At 41.3% G+C, this 23,475-nt stretch overlaps 1 protein-coding gene across 4 annotated transcripts in view; it reads left to right on the top strand.

The window, feature by feature from the left end:
* Positions 1-6,707: 6,707 nt before the first annotated feature.
* The window catches only part of RALGAPB (Ral GTPase activating protein non-catalytic beta subunit), a 57,739-nt gene continuing 40,971 nt past the window's right edge, over positions 6,708-23,475 (top strand). For all 4 annotated transcript variants that reach the window (XM_026867186.1, XM_026867185.1, XM_026867184.1 and 1 more), the window contains exons 1-8: positions 6,708-6,919; positions 7,580-7,782; positions 10,747-10,910; positions 11,545-11,731; positions 14,755-14,886; positions 16,038-16,216; positions 19,439-19,587; positions 19,709-19,925. In XM_026867186.1, the coding sequence (XP_026722987.1) occupies positions 6,737-6,919; positions 7,580-7,782; positions 10,747-10,910; positions 11,545-11,731; positions 14,755-14,886; positions 16,038-16,216; positions 19,439-19,587; positions 19,709-19,925 (1,414 nt within the window). In that variant the 5' untranslated portion in view covers positions 6,708-6,736. The remainder of the gene's footprint in view (positions 6,920-7,579; positions 7,783-10,746; positions 10,911-11,544; positions 11,732-14,754; positions 14,887-16,037; positions 16,217-19,438; positions 19,588-19,708; positions 19,926-23,475) is intronic.

Raw genomic sequence — 23,475 nt, 5'->3', positions numbered from 1 at the left:
GGCCTGGCCTGCGGGCACGGTGGGGCCGGGCCCGAGCGGGCAGGGGGCGCCGCTTGCCCCTGGGTGTCTCCGTGGTCGCCTGGGGCCGGTGTGGTGGAGCCGCCGTAGGGTGGGCGGGAGCGGGCCTCGGGCGACCCCTTCGCACTAGCCCGCGGCCCCGGGGTCCCACCCGGCCTGTGCTCGGTCCCCGGCTCCGAGGGCCGGTTTAGAGCCGCGTTTCGTGTTCCCTAATCGAGGCGTGAGGTGTCACCCGCGCGTGGTGAGCTTCCTTCCCGCTGTGTGCTGGCCCCCGCAGGCAGGAGCACGGTTATGAGAAAAGTTTTCGTCGCCGTTTCCATGTAGACCTACTTAAAAATAATTTGATGGTGCCTTGTGTCCCTGGGTGCAGGCTTCCCGGACTTTGCCGTGGTGCTGCTTTCCTTTGCTTATTTTTTTGTCTCATCTGATTTTCAGGGCCTGCGGGCAGTAGATCTGATTTTTTTTTGGAAAGCAGTGAACAGCAGCAAAACCCTAGCAAGGCTTATTGCCTGGGTTAAGGGACAATTGGTTTCAGGAGATCCCTTCCTGGTTCAGCAGTTTGTAGAGTTGCATGAGAAACTGGACTGAGGAAGAAGTGCGAATGTAAAATAAACTGTTGAGTAAAAATTATCCTCAGTCTGGGTGAGGGAAATGCACTGTTTTGTGGTGGAGCTCATTATGTGGTTTGTGGCACAAGTAAAGGATGTGAAAACTCCTTAAATTCTCAGATGATCTGCCTGGAAGATAACTTTCTCATTCTTGCTTTTAATGATAAGAAGTGCTGGTGTCTGAGTAATGAAGCTTGAAAGCAGAGTAATAGCCCAAACATGCAAAATTGACTGATGTTTTTGCTTTTTATGTCTCTATTAATCTTCACATATTACAGAATGCAGTTTAGGCAGCTGCCTTTGTGGCAGGCATCCTGTTTCCTACTTTGGGAAGGTTGGTGTCCAGTGGTGCTCTCAGGAACCAGAGTGGTAATGGGGTCTGCAGTTAGTGAGCAGGAGTGCTGGGGAGAGGGAGACTCAAGCCCTGGGCTTAAATAGCACCTTACATTTGAGAGTTCCCTGTGTCAGATTCACATATTAACGTCTGCTATAGTTAGCTGATAAAATCAGACTAATTCACCTTCCCTGAGCAAGGAGAGCTGTGATTCTCTTCTAGTCAGTAGCACTGTGTCTGAATGGCCTGGGAGAGGATGACATGTTCCTGTTTTTTCTGTGTCTGATCTCTTCCTGCCTTGAATCTAGACTTTTTTTTTTCCCATTTAATAGTAATTTGGGCATGCATTTCTGTTTATTCATTAACAAAACGCTAACTTTCTGCTAGTGTTTCTCTCATAGGAGTCTTCTCTTTGGCTCTTGCCTTTTTTATTTTTGTGCCTGCCATCTGCTCTGCTTGTTGTCCTTTGCAGGTGGTGTGTGCCTAGGGCAGAACCTGCCTGTTGGATGGGCTCTAAGGGTGAGCTGCCTAGAGGGGTCTGTGCTGCTTCCGTCCTGGTGGGCTTAACATAAGAGGTGCTGAGTTAGTCTTGCCAAGATCTAAGTCACTCTCTAGCAGAAACTTGAAGGGCAGAGGGCAGCAGTGTCAAGGTGAGGCAAGTGGGCATGTCCACACTCAGGACATCACAGGCCTCAGCTGGCTTGAAAAGTTGCTCATAAACCTCTTTAGTCCATAATCCAGGGAAGACAGGTTGTGGCAAGATGACTTTCTGGCAATAACTGTGGCCTTGAGAGAGCAGATGTCAGTACTACTGGTGTAGTATGGGTTGTGGTAGAGAGGGGGATTACTTGTTTTCTGTGAAATAGTTATAAGGTATATCTAATATCCCAGAACTCTATGGTGTAGACCCTTTATATTGATGCTTCTCTGGTTTAGGTTCTATTAGGTCTTCAACCTTCCTTAAGTATCTCTCTGCTGATGGTCTTTACATCTACTATATTAATAATAATTACCTCAGCTCTGTTTTTTTGGTTCTGGTAAAACCCATCAGTGTTCATTTTTGGGACAGCTTGTCTTTGTGCTTGCATTCCTTTTGCATTGTAGGCAAATATTTAATCTTATGTATGGAGCTGCTCTTCACGTTTGCTCCCAATTCTCAGCACAGATTTTCTGAGGAACTGCTTTGCACACCAGTATTGCTTCCCTGACCTCTCCCCTGCACATAATCCAAGAACTCCACCTCTGCTTTAGGCTCTGAGCACTTGCATATTCATTCAAAGTGACTGCAGAATGTGGGTTTGTTTATTTAGGTAATTCTCATTGTTGAACTTTACTGATCCAGGAGTTTGAATATTTTGGATGCAGCTGTTCATATTAAGTCTTTGGAGACTAGAAATAGAACTTAAAGATATTTATTTTTGGAGTTTTATGGGCTCATTAGTAAGTTTTCATGTTCACCAACTTCTACAGGGTTTATAAATTGAGGCTCTTTGGTCTAAAATGCTGAAACATCCCTTTTCAGTGGTTTATATGGTGATAGCTACTAAAGTTCATAAGCTGAAATGCATCTAGAGGGAATATATTGAAACCTGAATTATTTACCACACTAAGGAATATCGGAATTGCACTCAGTTTCATAGTAGATGGTAAATATTTTAACTGCACATCTCTCAGTTGTTCTGCTAATGTTAATGCTGATAATTTCTTTCTAGTTTGGTCTGTGAGAATCTGGGGATGTTTTATTTAGTGCAGCCTCTGGGAGCATAAACATGACCCTTTTCCAAAATTGGGTGTATAAAACTGCTTGGTAAACTTCAGGGTTTTACTTACTCTTCTTCCCATCTCTCCCCTTAATTAGGTTGCCTGTCATTCTGAGAGTCCTTAGTGATTTGAACCTCAGTAAGACATATGTTAATGTAAAATACGAATATTCAGCCACATGAAACCTAGGAGATGTTATTTGGGACAGTTAAAAGTGTTTTTTTGAAGCCAAAATGCAGAAGCATTGCAAAAACAAAAATAAAAATCAAGATGCTGTTTGTGTGGTGTGGCAGTCACATTCTTTTTCCGATTTGCTGTTTAAGTAATTTGTGATAAATACAGTCTCTTCTGTGGGAGTGAGTCCTGCTTCTACGAAGCATTAGGTGTCTTTTGTCTAAAACAGGTTATAAAACTGTCAGTATGTTGAATCTATTGAAACAATATTTTAACAGATACAATTGTGTGGAGAGACTTCCCAGCCTTTTTTAATTTATGATCAGTTATAAGAAGCGGCATAGTAGATGGGTTGAGCTATACTCCAATCCTAACAGATGGCAGAAATTTCCAATTCAAATGGCAGTTGGAGTCTTAAATGAAAAGTAATTTCTAGGCCTTGCAAATAAAAAATTCTTACTCAAAATGTAGGGGGTCGATACCCTAGGAAATCCCACCTCAAAAGGGTTTTAAATCTGAAGCAATTATTGTTTCAGTATTCTTTGTACATTGGTAAGACTAACAGAATGCTTCTTTTATGGCAAGACCATAGGAAGTCTTGGACGTTAATAAGATACAAATTTGATAACTAAGTTTATGTGACAGGCCATGTTTGAGAGGTTTAGCAGCTGAACAGTGTGGCACTAGAGGTTTTAACCTCTTCTGCTGTTAAACCTCTCTTAAACATGGCATGTTATATCTATCCTGTATCTGTTAAAAATGCTGCTCCTCTCAGGAGTGTGGGAAGTTCAACCAAAAGAGCTTTGCATCTTTGTTTCAGCGTGGCAGGGAGCTGCACAAAGGCGGGTGATTGTGTCCTACTGTTGCCTTGCCCTAGTGCAGTGAGGGGTTTCCAAAATGCAGCAGGATTTAGGAATCCTTGTCCTTTCTGGCTTTTGTCTTCTCGACGAGAAAGCTCCTACACAGGCACTGTGTACAATTTGCACAATTTGCTTGTGCTGTGCAACACTTCCCTGCTTCTGGGAACCCTGTTCTGGTATAAGGGCAGCCACAGTGAATGTGCTTGCAGTTTCCAGTGTGCTGATAAGTTCCTGCCATGAGCTGTGAGCTGCCAGTCCTTCAGCTGCAGTGTGGCAGTGGAAAGTACATGCTGCTTTATCAGTTTAAATCAGTTTATTTAAACCAACACTCCTCAAATAGTGTTACATGCTTCTGTAATGAACTTGAGTATCAAATGGGAGGGATGGAGAGTGCCTTCACCCTTCTCTTGTGAGCAGCAAAGCTGGGGAGCAGAGGGAAGGAACACCCTGCTCTGGGGGTAGAGATGGTGCTGTGGACATGAGAGAGGAAGGGGAAATCTTGCAAAGTAGATGATGTTCCAATTCTGTTCCTCCTTCTTCCACTACAGACACAAGCTGGAGACTAAGGCAGTGTTCAGGTGGACAGAAAGGGGAAGATGAAGAGGCCCTGGAGGTATAGGGTATGAAAGGAAAAGAAAGCAGTAGGGAAGCATATATAATGAAGTTAAGCAGTGACTGAAGCCATCACCAAGGATTGTAGGTCATGTTCATTTTGGGGGGTTTGTGTTTGTTTTGGTTTTTGTTTGTTTTTTGTTGTGATTTCTCTGTGTCACAGGAATGTGTCTTGGAATTGTTTTCCTCTAAGCCTGAGAGTTTTGACTGAAGTGGCATGGGCATTCCCCCTGTCATGGCCCCCAGAGGGGAGAAAATGCCTAAAGGATGTGGAGGATATGCTTCCTGGAGGCTGTGGCTGCTCTGATTAATTTGCTATCAGATGAGCACATGTGATTCCTGCCTCAAACCAGAAGGATGTAGTTTGGAAAACCAAGATCTTGCTGCCTCACCTTCCCTCCTCCCTTGAAGGGAGTCATTGGGCTTTCTGTGTAGGTTTTGGGTATAAGTAAATATTTGTGGAGTCAGCTAAATAGACAGACCTGTTCAAATGGTGGCTTGTCCCTAGGAGGGTGTATTTCCAGGACTGTCTTCTTGTTTGGTTTTGGGCCAAGGAATGTCTAAGAGAGGCGTTCAAGACATTCCCTGTGTAACTAACTGGCTTCCAAAATGTGCCAGCTATGTGTAATTGGCAAACGGTCCTCAGGGTGCTGTTTGTGACAGCTTGAGCTGATATAAGCTGTGCCTGATGCACACTCCTTGCTTTTCTCCTGTGCCAATCCTGTTTTCCTTATTTTATTGTTCACGTGGTCCACTGGTTCAGATAACTGATAAAACACTAACTGTTGGTGGGCGTGGAGGAAAGAGGGAGATAGGGCAGTCCCCATTCTGGTGGCTTAGGCTGCCATGGTACCACCTGCCTAAGCACCTTTTTAATGTTGCTGTGAGTGGGTACGAAAGGCTGTTAAAGCCAGAAGGGATGCTCCTGCCACCTCTCCCGGCCATGTGTCCTCACTGCTCCTTTGTGTTGGCACAGAAGTTCATCTCACCTGAGTTAGATTAGATCTTGATCCAGCTAAAAACTGTCTCAGCAGGAAAAAAATGCTTGTGCTGGCTTAGCTTTCCAAATATTTTGATGTGTAGATCAGCAGTGGCAGCACCTGGCAGATCTTCCTGAGCTGCCTGGCGCTGCCTGGAGAGGCAGGACCCAGTCCTGTGCCTCCCTGCTGCCTGGGGCTGCTCCCTCTGCACAGCAGGTAAGTGTTTGGGTATGTGCTGATGGTGCAGCACGATCCGCAGCTCTCGGGGCAGAAAGGCATACCCAACCTACCCTGCTTCTGGGAAAATGCTGGCTGAGAGGGACTGTGGAAGCACAGCTTCACTTTTCTGCTTCTAATCTGCTGCTCCCGATTGTTTCACAACAGTGCCACCCCCTGACCCCAGGGAAAAAAAAAAAACAACAAACCAACCTTCAAAAACCTGGTTAGTTCACTGTCAGCTTGGCTCCCTGAGCTGGCTCAATCTGCAGTAAGGGAAAATGCACAACTGCAGTTGTGCTGGGAGCATTGTTGAAAGGAGAACTCTGTTTCTCCTGCCTAGTTCCGAGAACACTACCAGACAGATTTTCTAGTGGCTTTTCTATCTTGAATCTTTGGGACAAATGTAGATTAGGGAGTGACTCTGTGTGTATTGATTTTACAAGGATTTGATATGCATTAGGGCATGCACTAGTGCCTTAGGTTTGGTACCGGTATGTGATGTTACCATGAAACTATGGTAACATAGTGATGTGTTACGGGATTGATAAGTGATATCAATCACTTATCGATAAGTTTGATAAGATTGATAAGTGATATCAATTAAGTGATACGGGATTTAAGTTAGGTGATCCACCAAGGCTCAGTCAGTCCTGAAATCACTTCAGATATAGTGCACTCTTCATCATCAGTCAGTCACATTCTTCAACTACCAGTTTTAAGTAGTGCATGCTGTAATATACTTTATGAATGTAAAAATACTTGTGAAACTGTTGTCTAGTTAGCCAAAGATGTCATATGAGAGCATCCTTCTTGCAAGGATGGCTCAAGGAGAAGTTGTGTGAGGTCAAGTCACTTCTCAAGTTTAAGTGTCTCAAATGGGCTATTAGCCTAACAGAAATTTACTGTAATCTTCCTTTCAAAAAAACCCAAGCTTGCAGCTGTAGTAAAAAAAACCCGAACAAACATATTAAGGTTGAAAACCTGCTGTTGGGATCTCTTCCAGGTCTTCAAATATATGACATGGACATGTGCGTCTTGAATTTACAAGGGTCTGTATCATGGCAAACAGCCCCAGTTTTGGTAACTCATGTCCTAGACATTTCTGCTAACTATATCTTTTTTAATTTCCTTTTCTCCCAGGTGTTATTTGGGTTGTGGCATAGAGGCACTATGTACTCAGAGTGGAGATCCTTGCATCTTGTCATTCAAAATGATCAGGGTAATACCAGTGTACTTCACAGCTATCCTGAAAATGTGGGGAGAGAAGTGGCAAATGCAGTGGTGCGTCCTCTTGGACAAGCTTTAATTACATCATCTGTTGGAAGTGAGAGTCTACTAAAAACAGACAAAGAAGTAAGTGCATTTCCTTAGAGATCATAGTTTCTTTCACACGAGAGTGGCAGCTTAATGATTTTTTTATATCCTCTTTTATTTTTCTCCCTTTAATAGTCCAGGTTTTATGAAGTATGCTGTATTTTTAGATTAGTAATCTACATAAGGCTTCTATTAACAGCTAGTTTGTAGCAACAGTGTACTTAAACAGTTATTACTGGGCTATGATCTGAGCTACTGTATCAGGAAGTTCAGGCTAAAGTGAAAAAAAACCAAAACCACCAACCTACGGATTTAGCAGGTAACACCATAAAGTCTTTCTAATTCACTTCTGAAGCAACAGTATGTGACTTTTTTAAAAAGTCTTTATATAGTACAAGTATTTACTAGAATTTTTTAATCTTCCATTATGTCAGCTATTGTGTCTTCTGAAGAGTTCTCTCTACAGGTTAGACTACAGAAATTCAGATTTAGAGTGATTTGCCATTTATCCATAATCTTTGTAATGTCATGATACACAAATTAATGACTTGGTGTTTTCTTTTTCTTGCAGTATATGTGAAATAGAATTGCTCATACCACATAACTACTGTTATTTTGTTGAGGTAGAACCAATGTGCTCTGACCATTGTTTAGTTGCTAATATTTACTTTTAGTAACTTTTGCTTTGTGTTTGGTTAGGTAAAATGGACTATGGAGGTGGTTTGTTATGGACTGACCCTCCCTCTGGATGGCGATACTGTGAAATACTGTGTGGACGTATATACAGATTGGATTATGGCTCTTGTATTACCCAAGGACTCCATTCCTTTACCAGTTATTAAGGAACCAAACCTTTATGTTCAAAGCATTCTCAGACATCTCCAAAATCTCTTTGTACCGAGGTGAGTGTTAGGGCTGGAACATAAGGGAAGCTTGGGAATTTGAAGCTGTAGTCAACAGGTAACCTGTCAAAGAGGCCTGAGGAGCTGTGGAGACTTGATTAAAATAAGACTGCTGTTGTTGCAAAGTTAGGAGGAAGGTGCCTCTACAAACCTGTTTTGTAATTTTCAGTAGCAAATTGAGTTGTTGCTCTGAGGTAATTAGAATTACAGATGGTTCACAGACTTGAGTGTTTACTGTTCTGGGAACTTCAAGAACTGTCTCTATTAGGTGACTGGCAGCAGGGGGCAAGGTTAAATAGCATCACTGTGTAACCATGTGCTTGGTATTGTGCAAAGCAGATAATCTAAGAGCACATCATGGCAATCCTATGCTTTGTTTACTCAATACTTGACCGTTTCTGATGTGCTGGAGGATCTTGCAGTAAGTGGCTGCTCTGTGACTTCATCTTGCTGTCTGTTAAATGGGCATAATTATGCTGACTGTCTTTCACTAGTAGTTTTGAAAGAATCCTGTGAAGAAGTGCTTGCTATTTGACAACGTGATGTTACACGACACATCCTTGGATGATAATATTGAGATACACATGCTTCTAGGTCTTGGACAAAGTTATATTGTCAGAGTGTTCAAACATCAGACTTTGTTTATAGTTTGACAAGTTTACCTGCTACTGTTGAATACACATGTTGGATAAGTAAGAGGAGATTATTTAATGGTGCCCTGTGAAACAGTACTTGAATGTTTAGTATCTGTCTGTAAGTACTGGATCATCTGCTTTTATCAGTATTAATAAAGTATCATTGCAAGTGGCCTTCAGAGTGCTCTGCTGTGCTTGGATCATTAACTTTACCTGAAGGCTTTGTTAGTAAAGAGCTTTGAATAATAACCTACACAAATTCAGATGAGGAGTTCATTGCCATTTATTGATTGCTTCAAAGTCTATAGAATCACAGAATCATCTAGGTTGAGAAGGACCTTGAAGATTATCCAGTCCAACTGCTAACCTAGCACTGACCATTCCCAGATCCACCAGATCCCTCAGCACTGGGTCAGCTCTACTCTTAAACTGCTCCAGGAATGGTGACTCCCCCCCTGCCCTGGGCAGCCCATTCCAATGCCCAACAGCCCCTTCTGCAAAGAAATCCTTCCTCAGAGCCAGCCTGACCCTGCCCTGGCGCAGCTTGAGGCCATTCCCTCTGGGCCTGGCACCGATTCCTTGGTTCAAGAGACTCCTCCCCCCTCTGCACCCTCCTTTCAGGGAGTTGGACAGGGCCAGGAGGTCTTCCCTCAGCCTCCGCTTCTCCAGACTAAACCCCCCCAGTTCCCTCAGCCACTCCCCAGCAGACCTGTGCTCCAGACCCTGCCCCAGCTCCGTTGCCCTTCTCTGGCCACGCTCGAGTCATTCAATGGCCTTTTTGGAGTGAGGGGCCCAAAACTGAACCCCCTCATTGAGGGGCGGCCTCCCCAGTGTCGAGCACAGGGCTCAGATCCCTTCCCTGTCCCTGCTGGCCACGCTATTGCTGACACAAGCCAGGATGCCATTGGCCTTCTTGGCCACCTGGGCACACTGCTGGCTCCTGTTCAGCCGGTTGTCAATCCGTGTGCCTTGAACTATACTCTATAAAAATCTTCTGTTCTTGTGTGGAAAATACTAAGCCTTTATTATAAGCCTATGTCCTATGGATGGTTGTGATTAAAATAGCTTCCTTCCTCATCCTGGTTTCCTGGAAACAATTAGCAGTTGGTTTGTCTGCCTTAACTGGTGGCCCAGAGTTGTGAGGGTTTCAGGTCCTGAGGAGGATCTGTAGTTGAGGTGTGAAATATAGCAGCCTTAAGTGAGCAGTTCAATATAAATAGCATCTTGGGAACATGTATACATCAAATATAAAGCAGGTGTATAAATCAATCTAGATAGAGTGCTTGGTTGAATCAAATGTTTACATGCACAGCCCTTGAAATAGTGTGGTGGTGAAAAATAAGAACAGTGAAAGATGGGTGAATCAAGTTGCCTTTCCTCAGTCTGCCGGACTGACTAGAGAGGGTGCTTGCATTCTTCCCCCCAGCTCTGACCTTCTATCAGTGATGAAATGAACACTTATTTTCTTGATGTATTTGAGCAGTCCCCAGGCAACCCCCAGGCTTTGCATCTCTAGCAACCCTACAATATTCAGGAAGCCTTGCGGATTACTTAAGCACTAGTGATAGTTACTGTTGTCAGATGAAGTTTCAGTGTCTCAAACTCTTAGAAGCACAGAAGGAAAATCCGAGAACTCTCTCCCTGCATCCCCTCCCCAAGAGATTTGTCTCGTCTAAACTAACTCCTGGGAAGAGAGCTTGCTGCTTTGTGCTTCTTCTGCAGCACTTGATGTTGAGTGGCTCAGCAGTGACAGTGTGGAACTGGTCGTTACTATAGGGAAAACCTGGATAACATCAGCTTGTTCCCTTCCTTACTCAGCCCCTCTTCCTCTAGTCTGATTTTTCTATTTAATGACCCTCTTCTAGATATTTTTTATTCCTAAACCCAAGGAATTTCAGGTAAGAGTTGGATCTACATTTGGAAGCAAAAGGAGAACTAGGAAAAATTTAAATTAGTTTGCTAACAATATTTTCTCCTAAATTCGCCACTCTTCTGAATTACTTATGTAACAATTAGCGATGTCTCAACTACATTCTCATTGTTTGGTTTAAGATAAATTCATTTCGGATAATGGGTTTTGCTTCCTCCAGTTAGCGTTTATAGTGGTGAGTTCTGTGCTATGTAGAGAAGAATGTTACGGTACATCTTAAGGCAGAGTTAAGATGCTTAGAGACAGAGTTAGGGTGTATAGAAGCATATTAGCTCATGTTCTTGGCCCTTATTCAATAATATTGATGCTTCCTCTTGTAACTGCTCAAAGTTCAGATTATTGTATGCATCTCTTCATAGTTCTTGTTTAGAGACTCAAGTATTGTTTCTTCTCTTACAGGCCAGACCCAGGATCTAGCCAGATTAGATTGTGTTTGCAGGTTTTGAAAGCTGTCCAGAAACTGGCTCGTGAATCAACAATTATGGCAAGAGAAACCTGGGAGGTTTTGTTATTGTTTCTTCTTCAGATCAATGACACTCTACTAGCAGCTCCAACTGTGCAAGGTTTGTATTCAATTTCCATTTGATTCAATTACTGGAAAAACCTTTGGCTCTGCTTGATGTTGAGCTGCCAGGGGTATGGGAGGAAACCTGTTAAAAGCTCCTAGTAGCCACCAGAGCACAATAGCTCACTCTTAATTCTGCTGCAGTACTCCAAAATAAAGCATTATTAGAAAAAAATGAATGATTTGGAGCTGAGTTCCCATAAATGTATTTTTGCAGAACAGTGACTCAGTACAGGAACAGTTCATGGTGAAGGGTTTCATACAATGTTGCTCCCTATTTGCTGCACTGAAAACTCTATGTGTCTTGCAGTATGGCCTGCCTACTGGAACATACTATCCGTTTATACCGTTTTTTCATTTTAAAAAAGGCATCAATATAGATAGAGTGCAATACAAGACACCCTAAAATTAGTGAATTCCCAGTGTGCCTTAGTGACACATGTAAGTGGCTGGGCTTTATATATTATGTTTAGTCTTGTAAAAAAGTTAATTGGCTGTAGGAAGCAATCAGGGATGAAACAGAAAAAAAATGAACTTAAGATATCTTTACACACTTAAACTGAAATCTCCTTGGGGATATATTTGAAGTTACTTGAATACTTACTAAAAGCATGCTTTGTTTCTGTTATAAGGTGGCATTGCTGAGAATCTGGCTGAAAAATTAATTGGCGTGTTGTTTGAGGTGTGGTTACTAGCTTGTACACGGTGCTTTCCAACACCACCTTACTGGAAAACTGCCAAAGAGATGGTGGCCAATTGGCGACATCACCCTGCAGTTGTTGAGCAGTGGAGCAAGGTCATCTGTGCCCTTACTTCCAGGTAGGAGTAATCCCATAGAAATAAACCTGTATGTATGTGGATGATCAGCGTTATATGTGTTTTCTCTGGAGTTGCTTATTTGTGGAATGCACAGCAATCCAAAGGTGAACAAGCTAAACAAAGTGAGGCTTCTTGCTAGTATTCTTGGCTTTTACTGTTTGTGTGTCTTTGTTCTGCAAGTGAGGATCTGAATTGGATTGTCTCTGTTATAATCTTAGCATCTCTCTGATATTTGGCATTTTACAGCGTGTGTATATTAATCTTCATCACTGTGACTCTTCATCATGTGTTGTGAAGAATGAATCATGAGTAGTAGTGTAACATTATAGCCTGTATATTTAACGGTGGTCACCACCAAAATTGTTAGGTGCTTGTTACTACTGCATGTGTCTGTGTTTGAGGTGATTCTGGGACTCTGCCTCTCCGGCCCTGCGCAGCAGAAGCCGTGCTGTTGCTGACTGGCGCTTGTGCCCTTGCAGCAGGGATGCGATGAGCCGGGGCGGCTGCACGCTCTCCTCTGAGCGCTGGCTCCCTCCTTCAGAGTGCTGGAGGAGAGCTCTGCCGAGCCTTGCTGGGCATGGCAGGATCTGTGGTAGAGGCTGTAGTAGAAGGCCCTGAACAACAAAGGGAGAGTCAGTACCCTTGATGTGGGGGTCTATGGTGTGAAGTCTTTGTGGGATAAATCTTAGCCTCTTGAATGAAAGAACTGAATTTAATGTTGAGGAGCAGAGGTCTGGTTCTCTTCCTCCATGCTCTCTTGAGCCATCAATAATAATTTCTGTGAAAGTTCAAAAATGTATTAAAATTGCTGCACTGTGAAAAATTCAATAGTATGCTTTTCTATAAGGGTTTATTTTAACTCCAAGTATTTTGATTTTGAATTACCTGTCAAAATTCCAAGCATGGATAGATTTTTTCTATGTTATGCAGCTACTTGTGAAACCTGTGGAAAATAAAGCTGCCATACAAGTTTTCCATGTTTCCCAAACTGTTTTTTTTAGCTATTTTTATCTTATTAGATGTAGCATTTCATAACAGAAAATATTTCATGATTCACTGATCTGAAAAGAACAGCTATCTCAAAACATGCGTTGGACTTTATCTTCCACTGTTGACTAACAGTCTTAGTTCTGTTAATGCATAGTAATCCACAGGTTTACTGTAATGGTTTAGTGTGCTGTTCAGTAATGTTGGTTTACACCTAATACATAGAAAGCTGAACTCCTGAGGCTAACTTTAAGTTCAGTGGTGTTTTAAGCTGCATTTTTCATACTTAAATGAAGCTCCAGCTTCAAACAGTTGTTTTAGTAAATGGTTGTCTGAATGGGATTATTAGCAATAAACTGAGAGTAAACTTCTCAACTTAAAACTCTGTGGAAAATTAAATTTGAAAATCTGTACACATATGAAGTGTTCATCTGTATCCATGGCTGTTACTTCATAGCAGGATGAAGCTAGGGTCTTGTGTTGCTGTACCAATAATACTATGTTTACACATCTAGCATGCTTTTATTTCTGTTTTCAGTAATTCTTGAAAATGTCCCAAATTTCAGTTAAGATTTAGCTATGCTCTTTGAAAAACTGATTGCTTGCAATTCGTAAGGGCATAATTGTGAAGTAGTGAAGTGTACTGCAGAACAGAGATGTAGGGCATGACTTTGCATGGGGTGTACCCAGACTCTTCTAGATTTGTCAAAGCTAGGTAGTTACTCAGCAAAAACCTGCTGTGGGGTGATGCCTCTGGGGCACTAAATGTAGATGGGTGCTGGGGCATCAGTCTGATATGTTGGAAAGCAGTTACTGCCTGGTGCAGGTGCGTGCATTTGTGGCTTGGACCTGAAGAAGGCCTCATGTCCTAAAGCTCACTTGCTTTTTTATCTGAGCTAGTTACTATGATAGACTGTGATTCCAAACACACATGGAATGTATTTTGCATTAGGTGGCTGCAAGTTACTATAGTGCCCAGGCCTGGGGGAAGTGGAAGATGGTAATTTAGTTCAGGAGTCAGCTGTAGACTTTAGCTATCCTCCCCTTTTTCCTAGTTGTGATGACTTCATCCCTGTAAAACTATACAGCTTTAAGCAGGCAATGAATTGGACATGTCTTGTCCATTACCAGCAACTCTAAGCTTAGAAATAAGGGTATGATAACTCAAGCAACAAATGTTGGTAAAAGTGAGTTTAGCTGAAGGAAAAATGGAAACTGATTTCTGGGTATGCTAGGGTGTTGAGAAGGTGTGAATGATCTCTTTCATCCTTTTAGAGAACACCAGGCTTACTGTAAATTTGCAAAGCTGGGGATGGAGGAGAGGCCAGATCAGACAGCAATGGCCCAGTGAAGCTTGTTGGTTGGGTAGTCATAGCACTTCTAGAGAAAGATCCCCATTTATCCAAGTCATTATCCTCATGATATTGCACTGAAGCCCTCTGTGGGTTTGCTCTTCACTGTTCTTCAGCTTGCCGCTTCTGCAAAATGTAGTGCATTGTTTTTGAAGAGTTTGCTAATCTGTGGATTGTAAATCCTGTGCTGCTTGTAGGATGGCATTGAGTGTTGCTCAGTGTGCTGGAATAAATTGTAAGTCATCAGTAACTGAATTGAGACCTGTAACCTAATGTGGCTTGCTGGTGTCATTGGACACTTTAGCTAAAGAGCCTTGAGGGATAAGGGCTTAAATTCCTCCTTCTTTTTCCCCCTCCCCCGCCCCCCCTTCTTAAGTAACATCTGGTAAGTTATGTATGTGCCTGTGGTAATTGGTAACCCCCCCACAGACAGGAGAGCTGCTGTGGGGTTGCCTTAACAGCTCTTTGATTTGGTTGGACCTTTGGACAGGCTCCAAGGTGTGTACCCTTCAAAGCTGTAAGAGGACTAAACTGTATAAAATGGGGATCTCTAGGAAAACTTGGAATGTTCTGTAATTGCTTGTGGGCTTACCTGTCACCTGCTGGTTCCTTTGAGGCTCAAATGACTGTTCAATTTTTGAGGAGTATTAACTGAATGACAGATCTGTCTGACTTGCTTTCTAGATTGCTGCGTTTTACATATGGACCTTCATTTCCTCCATTTAAAATTCCCGATGAAGATGCTGGTCTGATTCCTCCTGAAATGGATAATGAGTGCGTTGCACAAACTTGGTTTCGCTTTTTACATATGCTGAGGTATTGTAATTACAGCTGTTGTTCATATTCTTGCATCATTTCTATAAATTTGCATGACGTAAGAAAATTTTTTTCTAGAGATTGCTAAGATTAAGCATCTAAACAGAATGAAGTGTAAGCAATTTGTGGTACCAGTGCCCTGCATCAGTTCAGGCCAAGGTTATGAGTGGGTTGTTCAACTTTGAATTCTTTGACTCTTTGAGAATGTAAACTGGTTCATATATAATTAACAAGTTTTTAGCTATTTGGCAGTTTGAAGGATCTGAAAAAGAATATAATTTAGTTTCTCTGAGATAGCAAACAGGAGAAGCAGAATGATAGCTGCAAGAGATGTATACTGCTTCCACTTATTCTCCAGGTTAAATTTAACCTACAAAAGATTATTTTTTAAATTAATGTATTTGGTTTTGTGTAGAAAGTTATACAATTAATTTTAACATCCTTACTCTTACTCCTTTACACTTCCTTAAGCACACAACAGAACCAAGTGGCTTGGTTGGCTTTAAAGGTTCTTGGGAACAGCATTGCAGTAATATTCTGAATGGCCAAAATATTAAACTTTTCATATAAAACATTATTTACTAATTAAAGCTAGATAAATTTTAGACTTAAAAGTAGATTTAAAATCTACTTTTTAACTAACTAAAAAAATCTGTTCTTTTTTTTCATTTGTGATAAGGCCTTCAAATCTGGAATTGCTGTTACAGGTTTTCTATCAGTCAGGAAAAATAGCTCAAACTTTTACAACCTGCTCCCCTTCTTGTCACTGTTTGCTAGCAATTCATTGCTTACCTTTTGATAATAATTTTAACAATGTAAGGACCTCTTAAACTGAGTTTGAAAGACCTTGTAAGTAATTAATATTACTTCAGTGGTGGCGTTATTCTATCAAGTGTATGCTCTGGTTCATTGGATCTTAATAAAATTAGTCACTGTATTTGGGGGATGTTTGAAATGAAGACAGTTAAGTACCTCCAATGCAAGAAGTGAAAAATTACTTCCTGTGATGGAGTGACAGCTGAAATCATACTGGTATTAGATGCTGTTTTGTAATGTTGTTTAAATGCCTTAAACTATTGTATCTTTAAGAATTTTTAAAGTCCTAACAGCTGTTCTTAAACTAAATTATATTTTTCTGGTTTTGTGTGCAGTAATCCTGTGGATTTGAGTAACCCAGCCATTATTAGTTCTACCCCCAAATTTCAGGAGCAGTTTCTGAATGTGAGTGGGATGACTCAAGAACTCAATCAGTACCCCTGCCTTAAACATCTGCCTCAAATATTCTTTCGTGCCATGCGTGGGATCAGCTGTTTGGTGGATGCATTCCTAGGTAATGCTTTTGTCTTACCTGTGGATAGCTAGGAATAGTAACTAAGATTTAGAGAGAATAAAATAATTACTGTCTTCTCCATAAATAAAGCCATAACAATTTATCATTCATAAGTATATCCTGGAATTGATAGGCAAGGGACATCAGGTCACTTTTAAATTACTATCTGTATACACAATAATAATATTTGAATGCCCAAAGTTGTAGATGGCCTTAGTTTCAAATGCAAAACAATTGAACAGATCTGAAGTCTAAAATAAAACCAGCCATCTCTTCCTCAAACAAGGTTTCTTTCTCTTTTTGTCTAATCAACAGTGCAAGTGTTATGCTTTAGCATGTTGTGAGCACTGCCCACTTTGTTTATAAACTTTGTGGCAGCAGCTGTATGTAATGCCTGTTTTTATAAGGTACCGAATTTTGACTGTCATCTTCAGATCTTTATACTACAAGTTCCAGTTTCACTTAGTTTATGATTAGCAGATGATTAGTACTGCTGAGAAAAAAAACCTGTGGTTCTTTGTGTCTGCTGGTAACAGAGTAGCTCAAATTTAGCTGAAAGGTAAATGTAAGCACTGGTTGATAAGTTTTAAGTAACACTTCATGGCACCTAAAATCTAAAGTGTTATTCTTAGTATGCTTCAGTCTTATTAAGAATCTTCAGAGAAAACGTGCTATTGTAAACTCTGAAGAGCTGCCTGTCTCCTGGGTTTTTTTTTTGCTTAAATGTATGCAAACAAATGTTGTCATCTGCTAGAAGTGTGAGCTGATGTGAGACTGCAGAAGACTTGAGCAGATACATAAACTGTGTTTAAAAAAAAAATCTGCTGTGGAACTAGACTATCAGCTTTTTACATGTTGTTTGTCTCTTGGGGAAAACCTGGACGGTTTAGTTCTTTCAAGTCCTTAAGATCCTCCTGTCTCACTGAATTATAAGATCCTAGAAATACATTCTGTGTTCCTGTAAAAATATTGCAAGGAAAAGTTTTTATCAGTACTGAATTCCTCACTGCAAAAAAGTTTTTGTCATTATAGATTTCACTTTTGTAGAAACAGCTTTGTTTAAAAAGTGATTTAAAAGAGCAAATGGTCATTTCTCTTAAGCTATGTTATTGAATCTTGAAACATGCTGTGTCCGATGTGTTCTTCTAGATGTCTTGCCACCAATTTTAAGGAATTTTAATGATTGCTTTTTACTAATACCAGATGTGAGATTTAAAATATTCAGTAGTCTGTTAGATAAGATCAGAATTTATTAAAGGAGGATTATATATAGGCAACATATGGCTTAACCTTATGAAAACAGGCTCCTTGTGTTACTCTGTCAAACTCTATTTTCCTACCTATGATAATAGGATTTGGCAGTCTGTGCTGAAACAATAACTTAAAAGTCTGACTGAACATTGGTGGAAGACTTCCTTTGAAGTCTTCTACTGGCTGCGTAAACTGAATTAAACTTTCTTTTTTAAAGCTGTTATGTTTTTCCTCGTTACATACTAATTATATCCAAGGTTTTTGTGAAAGTGTGGTTAGTAATAAATTTTCAATGAAGACAATAGTTTGTAATGTAAGACTTGTGAGGGGGGCATCTTGCAGTAGAGGCAGAGGAGGAAGCTGAGCATCTCTTAGCTTTGCACAGTGCGTGTGCCTCTAATGGCATAGCTATTGTAGTGAATTTCTCTTGGACCTTAAAAATAGCCTGAGGTTCTTAGCTGAGACTTGTAACTCACTAAAGGTGTGGCAGGCTTTTTTGTTTTTTGTATCTGGCTGCCTGAGACTCTGTTCCCACTGGGGTGACAGTAATCACATAGACAGCTTCTTGTCTGGATGTGGTGGGGGGTGTGTGTGGTGGTATCTGGGTTTGAGGTCTTCCACACTGGCCAGCTGTGGAGCGCTTCTGGGGACCCTGGCAGCCCAGACTCTTCTGTAAGCATGCCAGGAGCTCTGCTGTCTACATGAGCTTTTGATAGGAAGTCGTATCAGAGACTTGAGACTTCTGAAGATCTCATGTAGCGAGATGAAACTCCTAGGGTGATGATAGCCCACCTGGACTATGATGCATTTGAGCACAGGAGAGCTCTTAGTGAAATTAAATTCAGGCTGTAGGTGTGGATGTGAGAGTGTGCTCAGGCAGATATTAGAGCTGTAGTAAGACCCCTTCTGCTACGGTTGATGGGAGATCTCATTGCCTTCTCCTCTAAGTGCCAAAGCACAAGTTGTTTTTTTTCTGGTCCTCCCTGATATTACCTACACAGCGTGTGCGTTCGGCAAAGTACTGCATCCTCTTTTCAAAGAGCATACCAAACCAGTACATTTATAATGCATATTCTGCCCCCTTTATGGGGTGTAACACTAATGTTTTAGCAGGAGTTAGTTGTTCTATAATGTGTTACAAAAAGTACTTGAATTAACATGGTCAAAAAAATACTTTAATTAACATGGTCAAAACAATCTATGTCAAATCTTCACGCACACTGCAATTCTACACTTAATTTTTGGGGTGGAGTGTGAGGGTGGTGGTATTCATTGAAATGGGAAGAAGTGTTTGTCACTTCAGATTTTGCAAAGGGCTAGTTGCTTCTGAATCTGACTGGGAAGAGTGGCTTTATACACCACAAGTATTTCCCTGAAACTGGGTAAAGGCTGATCTAATGTCCTGCTGCTGTCAGAAAAACTAGAGCTTGCTCTGCTTGCATCTCTTGTACTGACTTAGTATTTGACTGTTCAGCAAGCTGACTCAGCTCACAAAACCAGCAGAAAACTGCGTAGTGGATAGGTTTCATCTTAATTTAGTGAGCTAAATCTTTAGTGGCTTTGAAGGGTCAGACATCTTAGAGATGTCTCAGAATGGGACGTGGGAGGTATGGTTGGGAAAAAACTGCAAAGGTGAGAGGCATCAGAAATTTGGCAGGAGTGAGCTGTTAAATTGGCTTTGGTAAATGAACCTTGCCCCTTTTCCTCTGCCTGCTTCTAGACTTTGTCCTCCCATGTGCCATTTCCCACATTCTTAAGATGTTTTTTAATCATTTGCAGGGTTTTCTTTTGCTTGTGCGTTTATTTCTGCTAATAGTAAAAGGGGAAAGATGTTTTTCTTACTACTGGTGTTTTGGGGGGCAGGGGGGAAAGCTAGTCTATTTACAGAAGGCCAGATGCTTACTAACTGGGTAGCCATGTAGGAGCCTATGGAATTCTTGCTGAAAGCTTGCTTTATTTCTTGATCTACAGGCATTTCACGACCCCGGTCAGATAGTGCACCACCCACGCCGGTAAATAGGCTGAGCATGCCCCAGAACACTGCGATCAACACCACTCCACCCCATAACCGAAGGCATCGGGCAGTGACTGTGAATAAAGCAACAATGAAAACCAGCACTGTAAGATTTCATATTCAGATTTTAAGTACCTGACGCTTTTGATAAAGTAATTTAGATTAAAGTGGTTAGATAAAGTAATTTCCTTACTTCTAGGAGCTGATCTGTTCTTCTGTTCAAATAGGTAACTACTGCACATACTTCAAAAGTGCAGCACCAACCCTCCTCTACTTCTCCACTCTCTAGCCCAAACCAGACAAGTTCTGAGCCACGGCCACTGCCGGCTCCTCGCAGGCCAAAGGTTAACAGCATCTTGAACCTCTTTGGATCATGGTTATTTGATGCAGCATTTGTTCACTGTAAGCTTCATAATGGAATAAACAGAGACAGCAGCATGACTGGTAAATATTACTGAAAAATGCATGTACATTTTTCCTTGTTTCCTTGACATTTCCTACCTGCAAGATTAATATATGCATAATCAAAAAAAAAATCTATTGTGGTTAATCCCTCCCAGCTGAGCTAGCACCTGTTACTAGTTGAGCAGGTGTTTGGGGGTTTAAAAATAATAATAATATTAAAAAAAAATCACTTTTCACTATTAAATACTCCCTTTCTCTAACAAGCATTGCAGTCCCAATTATGCTAGTGGGGAAAATTTTATTAACTGAAGGAAACAATGTGATGAGTCTACTTATTCAAGCAGATTTCATCTTAGGATGTCTGAGTAACAGCCACTTTTTATATTGCCTCTTCAATGTTTGAAAAATTGTCAAAAATCACTGCAGATACTGCATGAAGTGGTACTTCTTGTTTTTAGAGAGTGTTATGAAAACAGAAGTCTTTAAAATAGCAAGTGAAGTTGCTGCCTTTCAGTGATGGTTGCTATGTGTTTCCATATATGGCTTAATACCTTGGTTGTCTTCAGTCCTTAACTGATAAATTTATTTTCTCTCCTATACATTGCTCAGCCTCAGATTAGATGTTTTGAGACATGATAGCAGAATTAGTCCTCTGCTAAGAGACGCACTTTTGCACTCTTCTCCATTTTGGTGATAATATTCAGAAAAGAATAAACTTTCTCCTTGCATTTTTTTCTGTTCTTCATGTAGTATTTTGAATGTCTGCTAAACTCTTCCAAGAAATCGGTCTGTTGGGAGATCATTGGCCTAAGTAAAAATAGGAGCAAGAGGTTTGTTGTAGCAAGTTTGGTTTATAGTGGGACTTGACAGCAGCAGTTAAAGTGATGATCTTCCTTGTTTGTTGTGTCACAAATTCCTGTGTGGAGGCGATGGATTTAGGATTTGGGATCTTTTAAAGGTATTTTTTGGTATGCAGCACATGGTTTTTTGAAAGTGTACAGTTGTGGATTTCTGTGGTAAGAGGTTGGAGTCCCTTTATAAAAGGCCCATGACGCATTACTAGAGAAAGAGCTGAGTTTAGGAAGAAGTAAGGCATAATTTGAGGGTGTGTTCAGCTGCATGTGCAGCTAATGTATTCCTGTATTTAATGCTTTGCAGATTGATTGAATCATTTTAATTTTGACATAATCTGTATCTTGACCAATTTTAAGCGCTTAACCTGAAAAAGATGTAATCTGAGATGTTGCTTATGCAACAGTGTGAGCTGTAAACAGGTGGTGTGATTCTAGTAGAAGTACATACTCATCCAAAATCAAAGTCATGGACTTCCTTAAAGGGGTTCCAGGGCCTTCTGTTCATATATGCTATGTCTCAAGTCGCCTAACAGTAGTCAGAAAATTGTGGTATTGCAAGCCTTACAGAGGGACTTACTAGCTTCCTGAAAACTAGAAACAACTATTTGGAAATTGTTTGATTCTGTTCTTCCTCCATGCTCTTCAGAGCTGTCCACAGTGAGACAAGTCTTTGCATGTCACATGTTCTGCCATTTATTAACAGCAGTGGATCCAAGAGAATTATGTTGGTGGAGACCTGGAAAACTGGCTGTGTTATGTCCTGCTTTTCTAGTGATTTGGAAGGGAGAATTAACTTACGGAATTTAGTTATGTGTTTGTTGCCCTTCCAGGATACCATGAGTGCTGTGTGAAGTGCTGGTCACAGCAATGTTGTGGCAGGCTGTTAAAAGGAGAACAAACTGAAGATGGACCCATGCTGCTGAAACTGCATAGAGTAACGCCAGAGTCTGATTGCCTGATTTATCCTTTTGGATAAATTCTTTTGCTCAGCTTCTGTTTTAGGAGGGAAAATGAAAGACTTGTAAAGGGCTAGGCACCTGCAGTTCCTGTTGACTTGAAGTGTCAGTGTCTTTTAAATCAGGTTTAAGTGCAGATTGAAGAGCTTCTGTTCTGGGAGTCTTATCTATGAAGCCTGATGCTTCCAGGTGGAGTCTTTTCCTCCTTGCTGTGTAGAGCAGGAGGTGTTGTGCTGGGCTAATGAGGTAGGCCAGGAGGATTGTATACTCTGGGGCCCATCAGTAATAATCAGATCTGCATGTTGTGCTCATCCACCTGCCTCTGCTCATGCTAGCCAATATAGATGTGGCTTGAAGAAAGAAGGCAGCAGAGAAGGGACAGTTAGCTGCCACAATCCCTATCCTTAGGAAAGAGGACAAAAATAAATCTTTTTGGCTGTAGGTTGGCTATACCTGTATATCATGGTCCATCTGCTGTCCTCTGGCGCCGGGTACAGTAATGCTTTTGCCACTAGCTTGAATATTCTTACCATGTTTGACACTGCTGTTGATAATCTTTGCATTAACTTCAGGAAGCACTGTTGTTTTTATGGATGCTTTAAATATTTTATGATTGGGAAGTGCCTGCACTTAAAATCAGCTTTGCTATGTAGTATTGTCTACCACTGGCCCACACACCATTTCTCTTTTAGATCTGAGACTGCAGCTGTATAAGATCTCACCAGCGTTAAACCCTTCTAATGTTCAGTTTGTTTCAGTGCTATGCAGTTAAGAATTTCTTCTGTCATAGCTCTCTGATATGATTTATCTGTTTTGTTGATGGCTGGAGGACTGAGGACCGCCTCAAAAAAGGAGGTGGTAAATGTCTTGGTACAGATTGCTCCTCGGTCCTGCAGAGGTCCTCACCCTGGGACACCTTTCTGGAACACTGCATTTTCTAGTGCATGTTTCTTATTCCTCTTCTGTCATGTGACACATTCGCAGTGCAAACCCATAAGACATGACTCCTAAAGAGGTATTGGTGAGCTAAATGTGAGTGCTTAATGGGGAACCCCGTGGATGAGCTGTGGTCTTAAGTTCTAGGTCAGAATTTAGTACAGTTAGTTTACTTCAGTTAAATGAATGCTGCTAGTCCACATGGACTGACATGTTGTCCTTCTCCCATCTTACAATGCAAGTGGTTTTGATGAGCTTTAGGAAGTAAAAAGCAGCTGATCGAGGCTGATGTGTATGAGTACCTATTTACCCTTGCTTTTCTCCTTGAGCCTCACTTATCTTACTACTTGAACTCTTTAACCTCCAGAAAGGAAGTAGATTAAAAATGACTGGTGGGAAAAATGTGCAGCTTTTTGTAAGTTCTGAGATGAAAAATATCTGAATAGGTGGAAGGGTAGCTGAACTTGCTCTACTTGACCCTGCTTTGGCTGGGGTGAGGCTGACTATATAGTCTCCAGAGGTCCCTTCCAGCCTCAGCTCTTCTCTGGTTCTGTCACTGCTACCCCTCTGTTGTTCAGTTTGTCATATTTGTTGGTAAACTTCTTGCATGGTTCAGGATGATCATAGGTATTTCATGTTTGAGGATGCTGTGGTTTTGTCTGTCTCGTCATGGGAAGAGAATTGTTCTCTCCCACAAGACTGGCTGGAGGTCATCTGTTTATGGCTGAGTACTGGTAGAGTTTGTCACTGGAGAGCAGTCTTCCTGTTTGCTCTTTGAGCCCCGTCCTTCAACATAGTCTTGTGTTTGGTTTCTGAAGCAAATCAGCAGTCTTGCCATCAGTA

This window comes from Athene cunicularia, unplaced genomic scaffold (assembly GCF_003259725.1).
Source record: "Athene cunicularia isolate RWA unplaced genomic scaffold, athCun1 SCF_2, whole genome shotgun sequence".
NCBI classification, from domain to species: Eukaryota; Metazoa; Chordata; class Aves; order Strigiformes; family Strigidae; genus Athene; species Athene cunicularia.
The sequence above is the reverse complement of the archived record's forward strand: the minus strand, read 5'-3'. Positions and strand labels throughout refer to the sequence as shown.